Raw genomic sequence first — 16,965 nt, forward strand, 5'->3', positions numbered from 1 at the left:
CACTGTCACCGACACTGGGATTGCTGACTGACCTTACCGAAATTGGACAACAGTTAGCCGATGTTAGGATACACATTGGTAAAAAGAGAACTGGCAAAGGGATGGGGGGAGAGACTCCACCTCCTATTGTTCAAGGGCGAAAGAATTTGACAGATGCCTGGTAGCTGAGAAAGAATTTTTATAACCCGGGGTTGCCCCAAAAAAAGGGACAAAAAATGGCCAAATGAAGTACCTATCGTGGTGACCTTTGTATATCCCCAATGGTAGAGTTAGAATTATGTAGAAACTTGAACAGAGATGTACACAATTAACATAGTTGTTTTGATGACCTCTGTACAATGTATTAATGATATGAGTAACCAGTCATTTTAATCAGTAATGTTTCTGTGATTGTCTTATTTCAATAATAAGAATTTAAAAAAAACTTGCAAAAAGAGGCAAGAGAGGTGTAGAAAGAGGGAAGAGGGGTGCAGAAAATGCAAGTGAGGTGCAGATAGAAGCAACAGTGGTACAGAAATATGCAAGAGAGGTGCAGAAACAAACAAGAGAAGTGCTGATTGAAGCAACAGAGGCGTGGAAAGAAGCAAAAGAAGTACAGAAAGAGGCAAGTGAGCGGCAGAAAGAGGCAAGGGAGGAGCAAAAAATGGCAAGAACACAGCAGAGAGGCAAGAGGGATGCAAAAAAGAAGCAAGAGGGGTGCAAAAAGAAACAAGAGAAGTATAGAAAGAAGCAAGAGAGGTGCAGAAAGAGGGAAGACGAGTGCAGAAAGAGACAACAGGGGTATAGAAAGAGACAACAGGGGTACAGAAAGAAGCAAGATAGATGCATACATAGGCAACAGATGTGAAGGAAGAGGCAGGAGAGGTGCACAAGGAAGCAAAAGGGGTACAGAAAGAGGCAAGAGGGTTATAGAAATAAGCAAGAGAAGTGCAGAAAGATGCACCAGGTGTGCTTAAAGAGGCAAGAGGGGTGGAGATAGAGGCAAGAGAAATTACAGAAAGAAGCAACAGAGGTGCCGAAAGAGGCAAGAAAGGTACAGAAAGTAGGAACGGGTGCATAAAGAGGTCAGAGGGATACAGAAATTTTCAACAGAGGTGTAGAAAGAAGCAAGAGCAGTGCAGAAAGAAGAAGTGCAAAAAGAATCAAGAGAGGTAGAGAAATAGGGAAGTGGGGGGCGAAGGAGGCATGAGGGACACAGAAATATTTAAAAGAGGTGCAGATAAAAGCAAGAGCAGTGCAAAAAGAATTAACAGACGTGCAAAAAGAGGCAAGAGGGGTGCAGAAAGAGGTAGGAGAGATGTACAAATTGGCAGGAGAGATACAGAAAGAGGCAGGAGGGGTGCAGAAAGAAGGAAGAGAAGTGCAGAAAGAAGCAACAGAGGTGCTCAAAGTCACGAAGGGTGCGGAAACAGGCAAGAGACGTGCAGAAAGAAGCAACAGATGTACAGAAACAGCAAGGGAGGTGCAGAAACAGGCAGAAAGAGGGAATAAGGGTGTAAAAAGAGTCAAAAGAGGTACAGAAAGAGGGAAGAGGGGTGTAAAAAGGCAAGAGAGGTGCAGAAAGAAGCAAGTGAGGTGCAAAAAGAGGCAACTGAGGTGCAGAAAGATGTAAGAGAAGTACAGAAACAAGCAAGAAAAGTGCAGAAAGAGGCAAGAGAATCGCTGAAAGAAGCTACAGAGGTATAGAAAGAAGCAAGAGAAGTACAGAAAGAGGCAAGGGAGGCACAGAAAGAAGCAAGAGCAGTGCAGAAAAAAACAACAGAGATGCAAAAAGAGGCAAAACGGGTGCCGAAAGAGGTAGTAGATGTGCACAAAGAGGAAAGAAAGTACAGAAATAGGGAGGAGGGGTACAGAAAGAAGGAAGAGAAGTGCAGAAAGAAGCAACAGAGGTGCTGAAAGAGGCAAGAGAGGTGCAGAAACAGGTAGGAACGGTACAGAAAGAAGGAACAAGGGCGCAGAAAGAAACAAGAGAGGTGTAGAAAGAAGGCAGAGGGGTGGAGAAAGATGCAAGTGAGGTGCAAAAAGAGACAACTGAGGTACAGAAAGATACAAGAGAAGTATAGAAACAAGCAAGAAAAGTGCTGAAAGAGGAAAGAGAATTGCTGAAAGAAGCTACAGAGGTATAGAAAGAAGCAAGAGAAGTACAGAGAGAGGCAAGGGAGGCACAGAAAAAAGCAAGAGCAGTGCAGAAGAAACCAACAGGGATGCAAAAAGAGGCAAAACGGGTTCCAAAAGAGGTAGGAGAGGTGTACAAAGGGAGGGGTACTGAAAGAAGGAAGAGAAGTGCAAAAAGAAGAAACGGAGGTGCTGAAAGAGGCAAGAGAGGTGCAGAAACAGGTAGGAACGGTACAGAAAGAAGGAACACGGGTGCAGAAAGAAGCAAGAGAGGTGTAGAAAGAAGGCAGAGGGGTGGAGAAAGATACAAGTGGGGTGCAGAAAAAATCAAGCGAGGTGCAGCAAGCGACAACAGATGTAGAGAAAGACGCAAGAGAGGTACAGAAACAAGCAAGAGAAGTGCAGAAAGAGGCAAGAGAATTGCTGAAAAAAGGAACAGCTGTGTGGAAAGAAGCAAGATAAGTGCAGAAAGAGGCGAGTGAGGTGGAGAAAGAGGCAAGAGAGCTGCACAGAATGGCAAGAGAACAGCAGAAAGAAGGAAGAGGGATGCATAAAAGGGAAGAAGGGCACAAGAAGAAGCAAGAAAGGTGCAGAAAGAAGCAGGAGAAGTGCAGAAAGAAGCAAGAGAGGTACAGAAAGAGGGTAGACGAGTGCAGAAAGAAAAAAGAGAGGTACAGAAAGAAGTAATAGAAGTGTAGAAAGAGATAAGTGAGGTGCAGGAGGAGGCAAGAGAACTGCAGAAAGAGGCAAGAGAGTTGCAGAAACCGGCAAAAGGGATGCAAAAAGAAGGAACATTTGTGCAGACAGAGGCAGGAGAGGTGCAGAAATAGGGAAGAAGGGGACAGAATGAGGCAAGAGGGATGCAGAGTTTGAATAGGAGATGCAGAAAGATGCAAGAGCAGTGCAGAAAGAACCAACAGAGGTGCAAAAGAAGCAAGAGGGGTGCAGAAAAAAGTAGGAGATGTGCACAAAGAGGCAAGACGGTAATAGAAAGAGGCAGGAGGTGTGCAGAAAGGAGGAAAAGTGCAGAAAGAAGCAACAGAGGAACTGAAAAAGGCAAGAGAGGTACAGAAACAGGTAGGAAAGGTGCAGAAAGAGAGAACAAGGGTGCAACAAGAGGCAAGTGAGGTGTAGAGAGAAGGAAGAGTTGTGCAGAAAGAAGCAAGAGGGGTGCAGAAAGAGGGAAGACCAGTGCAGAAAGAGACAACAGGGGTGCAGAAAGAGACAACAGGAGTGCAAAAAGAAGCAAGAGAGATGCAGAAAGAAGCAAGAGAGATGCAGAAATAGGCAATAGAAGTGGCGAAAGAGGCAAGTGAGATGCAGAAGGAGGCAAAAGAACTGCAGGAAGAGGCAAGAGAGTTGTAAAAACAGACAAACGGGGTACAGATAGAGAGAACATGTGTGCAGACAGTGGCAAGGAAGAGGGATACCCAAACGGTAGGATTTCAGGTGCCAGATCATAAAGTTGAAGGGTCTGGGGTCGGGTGTCTGATTTTCTCTCTGGTTCTGCCTGACAAGGTACTGCCTGTTGGGGAGTTCGTGGGGTACTACCAATAGTTTGAGGTGTGTGGTGAACCACAGTTGGAATTAGGGAGGGGGATCACACGGCCCCCTTTCCCTTGGCCTCTTCTCGCCCCAGGGATCTCATCCCCCGGGCCTGGCCTCTTTGATGGGGACCGTGGGGAGTCCCTGTCAGCTCCCCTTGCCCAAAATTTAAACCCCGGGGAAGTGGTGTTCCCCGGGGCAGCAAGGGGGTCTTCAGCCCCCCCACACATTTTTAATGAAAGGCCCCGGGGAGCACCGTGCTATATTTAATTATACATTGCCCCGGGACATGGCCCACCCAGGGGCTTAAGGAAAACTGTGCTTGCTTTTTTTTAAATGTTCTCGCTCGGATTTGCGTACCCAGTGTGAAATCTGCTAATTAAAAAAAAAAAATACATGCTTTTGGCCCTGGTGTCCTTGTGGAACCCCCTGAGCAGGCCTAGGGGGTCAGGGTGTTTCTACCCTGTCCCACCTTTTCTTCATTTTTCACTTTTTAATACATTTTTCTTGTGACTCAGTTACTGAGTCACAAGATGGCTGCCAACACATTTTGTTTTGGAGTGCTGGCAGCCAATCAGAAGTCAGCTTGTGTTCAGGAGTAGTTGCAACTCCTCCTTAGTGCTCAGATATATAATTTCTATTTTTTGAATTTCTCAGCAACTACTAAACGGATTTACACCATTTAAAAAAGGGTTGCTTTCTGGACGAACAGCTACCTTTTTGCCAAATCTGGTGTAATTCCGTTCAGCAGACAGGCTGTAGCTGTGTCTAAAGTTCCTATGGAAATGGGGAAAACGCATTTTAGGACCCCCCTTTTGTCTCGGCCCCCGCTTGATGAATCACCCCAAAACTTTCAAGACAGGAGTGAACCATTAGGTTAGAAAATTTTGTGAAGATTCAACAAATGGCGCGAAAGATATTGGCAAAAGAAAAAACGTTTTTTGAATAGAAACAAGTTTCTACCTTTAACTACCTACTGGCGACCGCCAGTAGGTAATATATATATTATTTTTATATAATTTTAAAGTTTAAAAATTAAATAAAGAGACGTTTATTTGTTATATTTAGTTAAAATTCATATTAAATTTAATTTATTTTGTTAAAAATATTATCAATATTTAATACATTTAATTTATATATTATTTTATATATATTTTTAAATCAATATTTTTTACATGTATATTTTTTACCTCAATATTTTGGAGTCGATATTCTTGCACATACTTGTTAAGGTATGGGAGTCGATAATTTTTTCTTGATATTCTTTTCTCGATATTTAGAACATCGATGTTTGTGACATCAATATTCTATCAGTGAACCGGGCAGCGCATGCCGCTCAGTGAAGCATGAGACACACTATACCCCTTCCACGACCGTAGGCCAAAGCCGATCCCAAGCTCTATTGCTCGAATATGCTAAGAAAAAAAAACGCTACATTTCTTAAACTAAAAAAACATTAAAACATAAAGGGAATGATTCTAAAAAATCATTCTATCGTCTTAAACTCCAAATCAAATATAATACAAACGCAATATAATTTACTAATCTAATTAAAATCCTGCTTCTGATAATTAGAAGGAAGTTTACTAACTGATAAATCAAGGGCTACAATCAAATCACTTATAACCTAAATACTGCAAGCTTATAAATATTGTAAGCATATAAGAATTAAAACGTGTGGTACTTATCTGGCTGAAACAGCATTTAAAAGAGGATGTACATTCTATGTGGGGATGATTTATAGCCTATCTTGTGTTCTGGTTCTAGAGTTTAGGTTTTTGCGCAAGGTTCTTTAAAGGAACTGCTTGAAGTGACAATTAAAAGATAACTGTACAATAGTAGTCTCCGGTTTGTAATGAAATTCTTGTCTGAGCATGACCAGGTGACATTTCATGTTTAAACAATGAAAGGTTACTGGCAAAATAAAAAAATTATTTTGATAAGGGCTCTCATATTCCCCTCTTAATACACGGGAGAATTCAAATTATTAAAATGGTTTGTTTCAGACACTCTCATGTTTTATTAACATTTTTTTATTTAAATGGTTGGCTTCTTTATTTATGTGGGTAAGTGAACGACCATGAGTTGCAAGGAAAGTCTTTGCCTACTGTAGGAGAAAGGTGGTTGGGCCCTTCCCAGCTTTAGTAATACATTACTTAGCTGCCTTATCTCAGATACTTCAATGACTCGTGGTACCTGAAATTAATATTTCAATATAATACAATCCTCATTCGTCAGATATATGCTTTCATGGATTAGAAGAGCTAAGACATTTAGCCCAAGAAAAGACAAATCTGAAATCCCAGAAGAATTGTCTAACATGATACCGGAATGGGCTGAAAGTGGTTTACATAACCTTTAAAAAATTAAAGACTCAAGAAATGTCATGATGTTTGAAGAAGTTCAACAAAAATCTAATATTCATTTCACAAGTAGTTTCTTCAAGTACCTGCAGTTAAGAAGGAAAATGTATCTTAACCAGTAAGCATTTGTTGGTGGCTTGTGGTGCTGTAGAATCAGATGCTGTGCATAATCCTGCCATCTAGTGTTGAGCTCAGAGGTGTGCAAGTAGTCTTTCTTCTAAGAAACTCTTTCAAATCACAAAGTACTGTGATTCCTCCTTTTGGTCGGTAATTGTTTTTCCAAATGGCGAGTCAGGATATAAGATATCCATGTGAAAGTAGTGTCAAAAGAATAAATAAAATTGTAACTAGCACAGTCATACGAGTAGGGGGTGGGTGCATGTGGATCTACTGCACTACATGCCACAAACAGATGCTTACTGGGTCAGTATCATTTTCCTTTCGAGGCATGGGTGGTTATCGATACACATGCTCATACATGCTCTGCATAGACCAAAAAGCAGTCCTTCTTTATAAGCGGAGGCTAGCGTGTGGTAGTTAGAGCTGTTTGAAATAGTGTACGTAGAACTGCTTGGTCAGTGTTGGCTTTTTGATGAGCAAGCACATCTACACAGTAATGTTTTTCAAAGGTTTGTGGTGTAGGCCATGTAGTTGCTTTAGATATATCAGCTAAAGGGATGTTCCATAGAAGGGCATTGAAGCCCCTTTTCTACAGGAGTTGGTTTTAGAATGAATGGGTAAAGTCAGTTTAGCTTTAGCCTAGCATGTTTGGATGCAGTTTACAATCCATCATGCAATGCCTGATTTAGAAATGGCACATCCTTTCTGAGGTTTGGAGAAAGCAACAAAATGTTGTTGTGTTTTTCTTAATGTTTTACTCCTGTCAGTGTAACTCATGAACTCGTTTTACATCTAATCTATGTCGATCCCATTCGCAACTGAGTCAGGTTGAGGTAAAAAAAAACAGGAAGTTCAATGGACTGATTTAGGTGGAACTGGCACCACCTTTGGGAGAAATTTGGGGTTGGTCCATAGAATAGCCCTATCCCTGTGTATTTGGTAGAAGGAGTATTCCAAGGTTAGTGCCTAAAGCTCAATGACACGCCTAAGAAAAGTAAAATCGACTAGGAATATTACCTTCCAGGACACAAATTGGAGGGGCTTAAATGGAGGGCCCATTAGTATTGTAAATACAATTTTAAGATTCTATGTCGGAGCGCATGGCATCCAAGGTGGACTGACTCTTTTAAGACCTTCCATGAAGGCGTTATTGACTAGGATTCTGAATAGGGAAGCATGTTGCATATTTTGTAGGTAAGCAGCTACTGCTGCTAGGTGTAGCTTTATGGATAAAGCAGAGGTGTTCAAGTGAAATAAATAGCAGAAATGTCATGTACTTTGGCTGATAAAGGATTGATGTGTGTTGAAGCAACAGTAGTGAACAAATATTTTAAAGTTAGCAGTGTAGCAGGTCTGAGTTGTAGGTATGTGTGCTACATTCATGTGGGAGAATGAGATACCCAAACTCTAGGATTTCAAGTGCCAGATCATAAAGTTGAAGGGTCTGGGGTCGGGTGTCTGATTTTCTCTCTGGTTCTGCCTGAGAAGGTACTGCTTGTTGGGGAGTTTGTGGGGTACTACCAATAGTTTGAGGTGTGTGGTGAACCACAGTTGTTGTGCCCATAAAGGAGCCCCTAGAACAAGGGTGAGAGATGTCTGTCAAACTTTGTGAACTACAAAACTAAAGCAGTGGCTGAGGCAGAAAAGCATAAGAAAATATCCCTGACCAACTCCTCCATAGTGCGTTGCCCTTGGACAGTGGGTAAGGGATACTGAAGGCGAAAGTGTCGGCATTTGGCATTTTCTGCTTTGGTGAAGAGGGCTATTTGTGGTACTCTCCAATGATGGAAGTATTAGAGGAGGACTTACGGGTGGAATTCCCACTTGTGGACGTGGTGGCCCTCCTCCTGAGGAGATCTGCGAAGTTGCTGCCCACTCCTGATAGGTACTCCTCTAACAGGTGAATGTTGTTTGAGGGACCACCTAAAAATGGTCTGTGCTAAGTGAGAAAGCTGGGGGTATTTGGTGCCTTTCTGAGATAGTCTATGGTGTTGTGTTGCCTGTTTTGATGAGGAATACCCTGTCATGCAAGTGAGGAAGGAAGGCTTTCAGTGCCAGGTGAACAGCTAGCAGCTCTGGGTGACTTATGTGGAGACTTCACTGATTGAGGGTCCACTGGTCTAATGAATGCGCTCCCCATCCTATAAGGGAGTCGTCCATTGTCATGGTCCTTTGCAAAACTGGTTCTAGGAAAGGTCATCCTTTGAGCAGGTTGTTGGTATTCCACTACTGCAGAGAGTGGCAAGCTTGATGGCCTACCAAGGAGGTGCATAACTGTAATGACTGTGATCTGTTGACCTGGTTGGAATTGGGGAATAAGTGCATGGAATTACTGTATCTTTTCAGTATTTGGGTATGCTATTTCTAGTTCTGAGTTGACTTGCTCCTAGATAAGGTTGGATTTTAAGGAGCTGGAGGTGGGATTTTAAGGCTTAAATTGTGAAACCTAGCTTATGAAGTAGGTATATGGTGACCTGAGTATGCTGGTAAAAAGTTGCAATTTTGATGAGGCACTTATCCAGGTATGGACAGATATGTATGCTGTGTCTGTGCAGATGAGTTGCTACTACTGCATGACATTTGGTGAAGACCCTGGGTGTGGTAGTGATCCCAAAGGGGGGCACTTTGAGCTGGTAATGGTGCTGTTTATTACAAACCTGAGATACTGGCAATGTGCCGGGTGAATGAGAATATGGAAACAGGCGGTCATGAAGTTGTCTTGTTGTCTTGTTGTAAAAATGGGATGACATCTTGAAGAGTTGCCTTGAGAAAGTTCTCTGAGAGAATGTACTTGTTTAAGGGTTCAATGAGTTCTAATATTGGTTGTAGAGACCAATCCTTTTTAGGAAAAAGGAAGTATAGGAAATAGACTTCCGATAGTGGGGTCTATCAATGCTTTTTTGAGGAGTGCCAGTACTTCTTCCATGAGCAATGTTTGGTGCTGTGGAGAGAGTTTGTGTTTGTAAGGTGGAATATTGGCAGGTGTGGAAGTGAACTCCAGACAATAACCATGATAGATGATATCCAACACCCACTGGTCAGAGGTGATGGTCCGCTAGGTGGAAAAGAACCCTTGTAGACATCTCCTGGCAAGTGTTGTGTGATCAGGGTGAATGAGAGGTAAGTCAGGGCCTAGTGGTAGTGGCAGATAGTTTGGTGAATCCACGTTTGCCTCTGACTTTGGAGTTGCTACCTCTATAGGAGCCTCAGTATTTGCCAATGGTATTGATTGAAGGTTTCAGTAGATGTTGTTTTGGACCTTCCATGGTAGGAAAAAGGAGCCACACTGGGAAGGTGTTTGCAGTGCTCCCATGGCTTTGGATGTTTTAGTATCTTTTTTGATCTTTTCCAATAAAGTATGTACATAAGAGCCAAACAAATGTTCCACATGAAGCAAGACGACTGACTCATTGTCAGTGAAATTGCTCTCTCTCCCTCGCATATCCACCTACGGTCTCAACATTGTGTCATACGCAGATGACACCCAACTCATCCTCTCCCTATCCAATTAATCCAACACCGCCAGACACAACTTTTGAGAAGGCATGGAAGCCGTCGCCAAATGGATGAAAAACAGCTGCCTACAACTAAACACCAACAAAACGGAAGTACTCATCATGGGCCCAAACCCAGACGCCTGGTATGACACCTGGTGACCCCCCGCCCTCGGAAGCCCGCCCACCCCCACAGACCACGCACGCAACCTGGGAATCATCCTGAACTCAAAGCTCAAAATGGACCACCAGATCAACTCTGTCTCATCCTCCTGCTTCCACACCCTCCGCCTTCTACGTAATACCATCAAATGGATCCCCCTTGAACAGAGGAAGACCATCACTCATGCCCTGGTCACCAGCAGGCTCGCCTACGGCAACGCATTCTATGCCCGAATAAACAAAAACCTCACCCGCAAGCTATAAAACATCCAAAACGCCGCCGCAAGACTGGTCCTCAACCTGCCAAGACACTGCCACATTTCCCAGCACGTGTGCACATTCCACTGGCTCCCCATCGAAGCTAGTCACTTTCAAGATGCTAACCCATGCTAACAAGGCCCTCCACGACACCGGACCAGCATACCTGAACAGCCAACTCAAATTCCACGAACCCCAAAGGACTCTACAATCAGCCAAGCTCTCCAACGCTGTGGTCCCGTGCACCAGAATGACCAGATCGGGAGGCCACTCCTTCTCTTTCTGCGCGGCCAGAGCCTGTAACGGCCTACCGCTCCATCTCAGACAGATAACATCGCTCCCCGTCTTCGCAAGAAACCTCAACTCCTGGCACTTCGACAGACCCCCTCCTTGAAGGACTGGTACCTGCGAACCACCCATGCCCCCACCGCCCAGCACCTTGAGACCCTTACGGGTGAGTAGTAGCGCTTAACAAACACCTGATTTGATGAAAGGGAGGAGCCAGCAGATTCTGTTGGACCTCCGGTTTAAACCAGAGGCCTGAAGCCAAGCATGTCTAGGCAATAAACAGTGAAGTTTACACCACTAGCCACAGCGTCTGCAGAGTCTAGGGCACAACATATGGTTGTATTGGAAATTAACTTTCCCTCAAAGGCTATTTGGTAGCCTCTTTTTGTGCTCTTCTGGGAGGTATTGGAGTAGTTATTCTGTGCAGCCTTAGTGGGTTTGATCATATCTTGAGAACTAGCAATATGCCAAGGAGTGGCTCATTATCCACCCAACCTACTTCCTGTGGAATATGTCCTCTTACTCTCTTTATCTGATTGAGGGACATCACCAGTTGTTTGAGAGGTAGTTCTTTTGCATGTGGTTGCTACCTAACTGGAGGAAATTGACCTTGTATGCAGAGCAGATCATTGGAAGATGCTTTTTATTTCTTGTCTACCCTTAGTGTTATAATTCTAGATCTTACTGGCTCATTGAATATATCTGGGGTGTGGCAGAGCACACCTTTTAGCATTGGTAGGTATTGGGTGGAAGCTGTTTAGAGGAAAGCGCTACAAAGAAGAAGTCTTCCTCCAATGGATTCTTGTATAATTGTACCTTGTAGAAGGCAGAAGACCTACCAATGAGGTCATGATACGTTGTAGTGTCATCTGGGAGATGGCTTAGCCGAATATAGATTAAGGTCTGTATCCACAGGTGGGTCCGTGTCATAAGTATCGCAGGGGTCATCTTGTGATTGAATATCAAAAGTGTCCTCTTTGTCTTGTCCTCCTATATATGAATGGAGTACCCCTTCAGGTGAGTGTGGTGTAGGCTCAGCTGGCAAAGCAGGTAGTAAGGGAAAATGGTGTGCAGCTGGCAGAGGTGGTGGGCTAGTCTCTAAAGGGCTTGTGTCCTTGTCCATTCTTCAAAAGATTGCTGACTTTTAGAAGATTGGAAAACAGTTTGTTGAGGGCGATCGATTATCCAGCCCGTGCCTGTGTGATTCATTAAATGTTCCTGTCATGGATCTATTTCTTCCTGCAGTCTTTGAAACAGGGGTTACAGGCACCCCAATGCAGGAATGGCTCTGCTGTTCGCTGATGGTCTTGGCTCCATATGTTATCAACTGACAATGGCTTGTGCTTCGACACCAAAGTTTTCAGCTCTGACTTTATTCCATGGCGGAAGTAGTAGGCTCCGAAGGGGTCGTCTTTGTTGTTTTCTACAGCGCAGAGCCAGAGCTGGGCGTTTTTGAAGGCGGAAAATGTGCTGACTAAAGCCTTAAGGCAGGGGTAGCCTGGCAAACTGCTTTGTTTTGTTCAGGAATGGGTAAGTGACCCTTTGTGGTAGTTTGCTGGGGTTGATGGTGAGTTGCTGATTGTGCTGGAGGCAGATCTTGGACTTCTAGTTCTGATCCAGACCAGTTGTTTGGGGAGAAAGTCCCTTCGTATACAGCGACACCTGTCCTTGTGCCAAAAAGGTCTGGTGTGTCATCCACGTTCCTTCAAAACATTTCGAGACGTCGAGTGAGATGGTCACGCAAAGTATTTTTCAATCTGAAGGAGCAGCAAGCCTCACAGTTCAGTTGACTTTGTTGTGTTCAGGGGAGAGGCACAGATTGCAGGCCTGGTGGAAATAGTTGCAAGAGTATTTAGCATGATACTGAGGAGAGAAACAAGAGTGTGCATTCCATCGGATGGTATGCCTAAGTAGCAAAGAAAGGCCCCAAAGTAACAGAAGAGAGAGAGAAGACCGCAATCAAAAACAATACTGACGTAGAGAAGGTAAGAACGGAGGAAAATGCAGCATGACAGTGTCAAAGTCAAGCATGAGAGCATACCTCCAAACCCGACGGCACAAAAAAAACAAGCATTTGCAATGCAATAGGTCTCGCATTTGCGAGAGTTTAAGCTATTGGCATTGTAAATGGCAATGCCTTTCATTTATGTTTTAAAAACCAACACGTAAATAAAATGCATTGCCATTTACAATGCCAATATCACAAACTCTCACAACTGCGAGACCTATTGCATTGCAAATGCTTGTTTTAATCCCCACCCCCTTGTTGTTGTGGTACATGCCAAGGGAAACTATTCCATCATGACAGTTTGTGGTATAGATAATGTAGGTTCCTAGTGCCATTTTGAGGCATTATATCATCTTATGTCGAACACACAATATTTCTTGTATGAGAAAGGGGGTAATGCACCAATGGCTTATGTCAGTACTTTAATATAGGTGTCATCGAAAATAGACATTTTGTCTTTGCTGTTGTAATCATGACATCATATAATCATCATGATGTCACTTTCTGGAAAGATATTACGGTGTAAGGTTGACGTCCCTTTGCATTTTGGTCAATATACACCCACGGTGTTTATGAATGGTTAAAATAACTCGGCCACAATTTAAAAAAGAAAGTAGCGTCTCATTTCCTTAAATTTAATATAGATAGTGAATAAAAAACAATACACAGGCAATGCACTGTTTCTGACTTGGCTGCACCAGACTCTGGAGCGAGTTCAAAGGGACAGAGACCTGCTGGAAGAAGGGGACATGGCCGAGCAGTGGGTGGGAGCTGGTTGCCCTGGTCCTCCGTGGATAGGGGTTGGCTGGACCCAAGGAAGGAGGGGACTGCGCCGACTCAGGCACGAGCCTGGCAGTGGGAGAGGGCCGCGTTCCTCGTTCCGGAGAGGTCAGCGCGGGGTTACCGAGGCAGAAAGGAAGCGGGTGGACCTTGGCTCTCTTCCTGTCGCGCGGGCTGCTCCGTAGCCTCCGGGTGACCTTAAACCGGCCCAGGCCGAGGGGGAGCAGGGGCTGCCTGCCGCCGCCTGGAGGATGCACCGGAGCATAGGCTACATCAGCGGTGAGTGCGCAGCGAGGCTAGCGGGCGGTGGTATGAAGAGAGGGTTCCCAAAACCCCCTATGGAAAAACAGCACATTTGCTCCTAGTATCCAAAATTCCCCCCCGCCCCCCCAAAAACTACAAATCATGGCACTAGTTAACCTCGTGGTTCGAACTCGGCCCTAGAGAGGGTCGTGTGTGTACATCGTCAGTCAGCGCATCTGGGGATGCAACAAGTTTGTTTCTGGAACCGCTGCCACTTCATTCTACTCGTGTGGTGGGCTCACCATCCCCCAGCACCCGCGGAAGACGTTCGTATGGTACAGCGCTTCCTACCAATAGAGCACGGCTCTCCTCACGGATGCTCCCCACCGCCATGGCCTGCCTTTAGTCACGGCGCTTCCTCAACCCTCCTCTGCCAGTGGCCACGAGCACAGCGTGGAGCCTCCCTGGCACTGAAAGCAAACGCGAGATCGCTATTGTAAAAAAAAAAACGCTGCATCCAGACACACCGACCTACCAAAGAAACTGCTATGCGCCAGACGTGCAGAGAAAGACTTTGTTTACTGCGCACGCGCGTCAGCCATTTTAAGCCTTATGAAGTTTCACTTTCTCAATGTGCCCGCACAGTTTTCTGTAGATCTTATTAATGTACGTGACGTCTATCACTATACACGGGTGCTTTTATCCGGGCAGTGATCGGCTTGCGCAAAATTTTACCCAGATATAGCTGGAGCAGTTGGATGAGACCGGCAGGTTAGTGTTTTTGTGTGCGAGTAACGACGTAGTGAGTATCGCGTGGGAGAAATAACTCTGGGGAAGCTGGACGGTGTTAAAGGGCCAGGGGCCAAGTGGGTAGTGAAGACATCGAAGGAAGGAGTTGCCGTTTGGGCCCATTAGCTGGGGTGCGTTAACATTGGTGACGTGGTTGAGACTGTGTGTGAAGCCATTTGAACGGTTGTTGAGCGGGAGTGTCTAAACAGCTAAAATTATAATGGCGTGGGCCTGGGGAAGAGACGATTTGGTTTGAGAAGATGTGCGCATGCCTGAGGTGCAGGTCCACTGACCCCAATCACCACGTGTGCCCCGGTCTGTCTCCCTTGAGAGGTATGACGCTGACAATAAGTCACGCTGGCGACAGCGCTTTAGGCGAGACCTAAAAATCTAACAATGGAGTTGATGACTATGCACATTACCACCGCAAGGAGGAGTCAAAGTACCTTGTGACTTGAAAGACTTTTTTCGAAGAAATCTTCCCCCACATCCAAGCCCAACACTAGATGGCAGGATTATGCACACCATGTGTATCTAGAGTCTTACATGCCTCAAACATTATTTTTGGGGCACACAGGTTAGTGAGAGGGTAGAAGTCTTTAGAGAGACAGTCCGTTGCCCACCTAGTACAAATTACAAGGCAAGGGTTTAGAATAAATTTGTAGCCTTGGATGTTAGAAATCACATTATGATGAAAGCAGTTGGGAACTGGGTCTAGGCTATCACCTTTTCAAGGCAGAATGGGGGAGGATGATCAAAGAATTTTATTTTTCAAAACTCCGTCACATTCAGTATTTTCAATATATGAGCATATTCCATCCACCTGCACAAGATGTTTAATTGAGATTAGGATTTGGAAACATATGTTATGGTACTGCAGTAATTCAAGCCCTTTTGGTGTTTTGGCTAGAGACGCCAGGGTAGCTTGTTCGGCTTATTGAGCCTAGTCTAAGGGACTAAAATAGACATGGCACTGTATTTCACCTCATTAGTGGCTAGATCTTGAACAGCACAAAAATAGATTATCAGCAACCCCCACGTGTGATGAATGGGAAGAGAAAATGCAGAAGACACTAGAACTGGAAGAAATGTACCGTTAAAACATGGTTTATGGAAAAGATTTGAGAAGCATTGGTGTCGGCTCAAAGAGTGAATCTAAGGATGGACTACTGATGAATGTTTGTTCTCTGAACTGTTTCTTAACACATTTAATCCCTTGTACAATATATCATGAAAACTTTTTATTTTAATTACTGCTTTTATGAAATGTAATGTTAGTTGAATTCACTTTTCAATAAACAAGATCTACTGCGTCTCCCCATGTATGGCTCTGGCCACTATTCTTGGATCCATCCTCTTCCTCTTGACACCTTTCCACATCTCCTTCCACTAGGAATGACTGAGTCCCTTTAACTTGAGCATGCAGCTCCTGTCAACTGCAGCCACCGAGGCGACAATGCAAGCACTGAATAAAACAAAATCCACACTTAGCCTCCTTCCCACTCAGCCAAAGACCTGATCCAAACACTTGCAATGAGTAGACTCTGTACAGGCTGCGGGCAATTGTGTCCTACTGAGTCTGCCCCTATTTCCCCCATTCCAGAAAGTCAGAGACTTTGCTACATCTGCCCAACCCTACTGGCACCAAGCTGGATGGCTGTTCCTAAAATAAGGGCTTACAAAACTTAAATTCAGTTAAGACAGTCTAAGGCTCAGCTCCTGCCCAGCTCACACTGACACTGACTGTAAACTCCTGTTGTGACCCACCTGGGAGATACACAGTGGGTGATGTGTGCAGTATGTACCCTTCTGGGCGGGCGCGGCCGAGGGTATATACAAAGGGAGTCTCTGACGCTCAGGGCAGTCTCAGTAGTATCTCTGTGTTTGTTCTCCCATCCAACATCAGGTAGACCTCCCCTCATTGGCTCACAACAACCACCCACAAACAGGTCTTCAGCCTGTTTTCTCAGCCTTGGCTGGTCAGTACGCGGAACCAAGAAAAATATAGTGTGCATAATATAGTGTGTAATTTATGTATATGCATGCACTGTCAGACTTTACGTCTCTTTCTCCATCTCCAGCCACTTATATGTGATTGGCTAAATTGCCAATGTAACATTAGAGTGTTTTTGATGCTATGTACAATGTTTCTGATAGAAAGCTACCTGCAAAGTACATAGACCTCGTTGATAAATCATAAAGCACAAATCATATTTTGCTTGTGGATTTGCTTGCTTTTATTTATATAGTTGGTTTGTCTTGCATGTGATTGGTTTTACCTGTGAGTCATGAACCTCTAAAGTCTTAGAGATGAGCTTATTATGTTACGGAATAGACCAGAAGATTACTCACATACCTCGCTCAGGTTTGGTGCACTTTTTTGCGCAGGCCCCGCAGCACTTTTTCTCTTCAGGACACGTGCCGTCACTTAGGCACTCGTCAGCCTCTAACGGGAAGGCACATCTTATGTTATCATCTTCAGGGGGACACAAGCCCGCTTTGTCTGTAACAGAAAAAGTTCGTATTAACACAATGGCCGTTATTTACTAATGGCTGCACAGGCGCTCAAGTAGTGCTGCTCAATTGTACGCTGCGTCTTCGGGCTTTTAATGGTAAGTAAACTGGTGCAGTACTTCGCTTCACTTTGTTGATTGCTATTTAGATACTCCCCCAAGCAAACAGTCGGCGTTGCTGCCAGCAGCACACAAATTCAGTAAAATCAGTGTTTTGGGAAAAAATTGGAGGAGAAAAATGCAGGAGAAAAAAACTGCAGATTTTCTTTTTGTTGTCATTTTCAAGT

At 44.4% G+C, this 16,965-nt stretch overlaps 1 protein-coding gene across 4 annotated transcripts in view; it reads right to left on the bottom strand.

Annotated features, from left to right (window-relative positions):
* Window positions 1-16,965, bottom strand: part of LOC147709785 (uncharacterized) — a 1,097,608-nt gene that overhangs the window by 600,722 nt on the left and 479,921 nt on the right. For all 4 annotated transcript variants that reach the window (XM_086928225.1, XM_086928227.1, XM_086928228.1 and 1 more), the window contains one exon: window positions 16,522-16,668. In XM_086928225.1, coding sequence (XP_086784351.1) covers window positions 16,522-16,668 — 147 coding nt within the window. The remainder of the gene's footprint in view (window positions 1-16,521; window positions 16,669-16,965) is intronic.

Source organism: Lissotriton vulgaris, chromosome 6 (assembly GCF_964263255.1).
Source record: "Lissotriton vulgaris chromosome 6, aLisVul1.2, whole genome shotgun sequence".
NCBI classification, from domain to species: Eukaryota; Metazoa; Chordata; class Amphibia; order Caudata; family Salamandridae; genus Lissotriton; species Lissotriton vulgaris.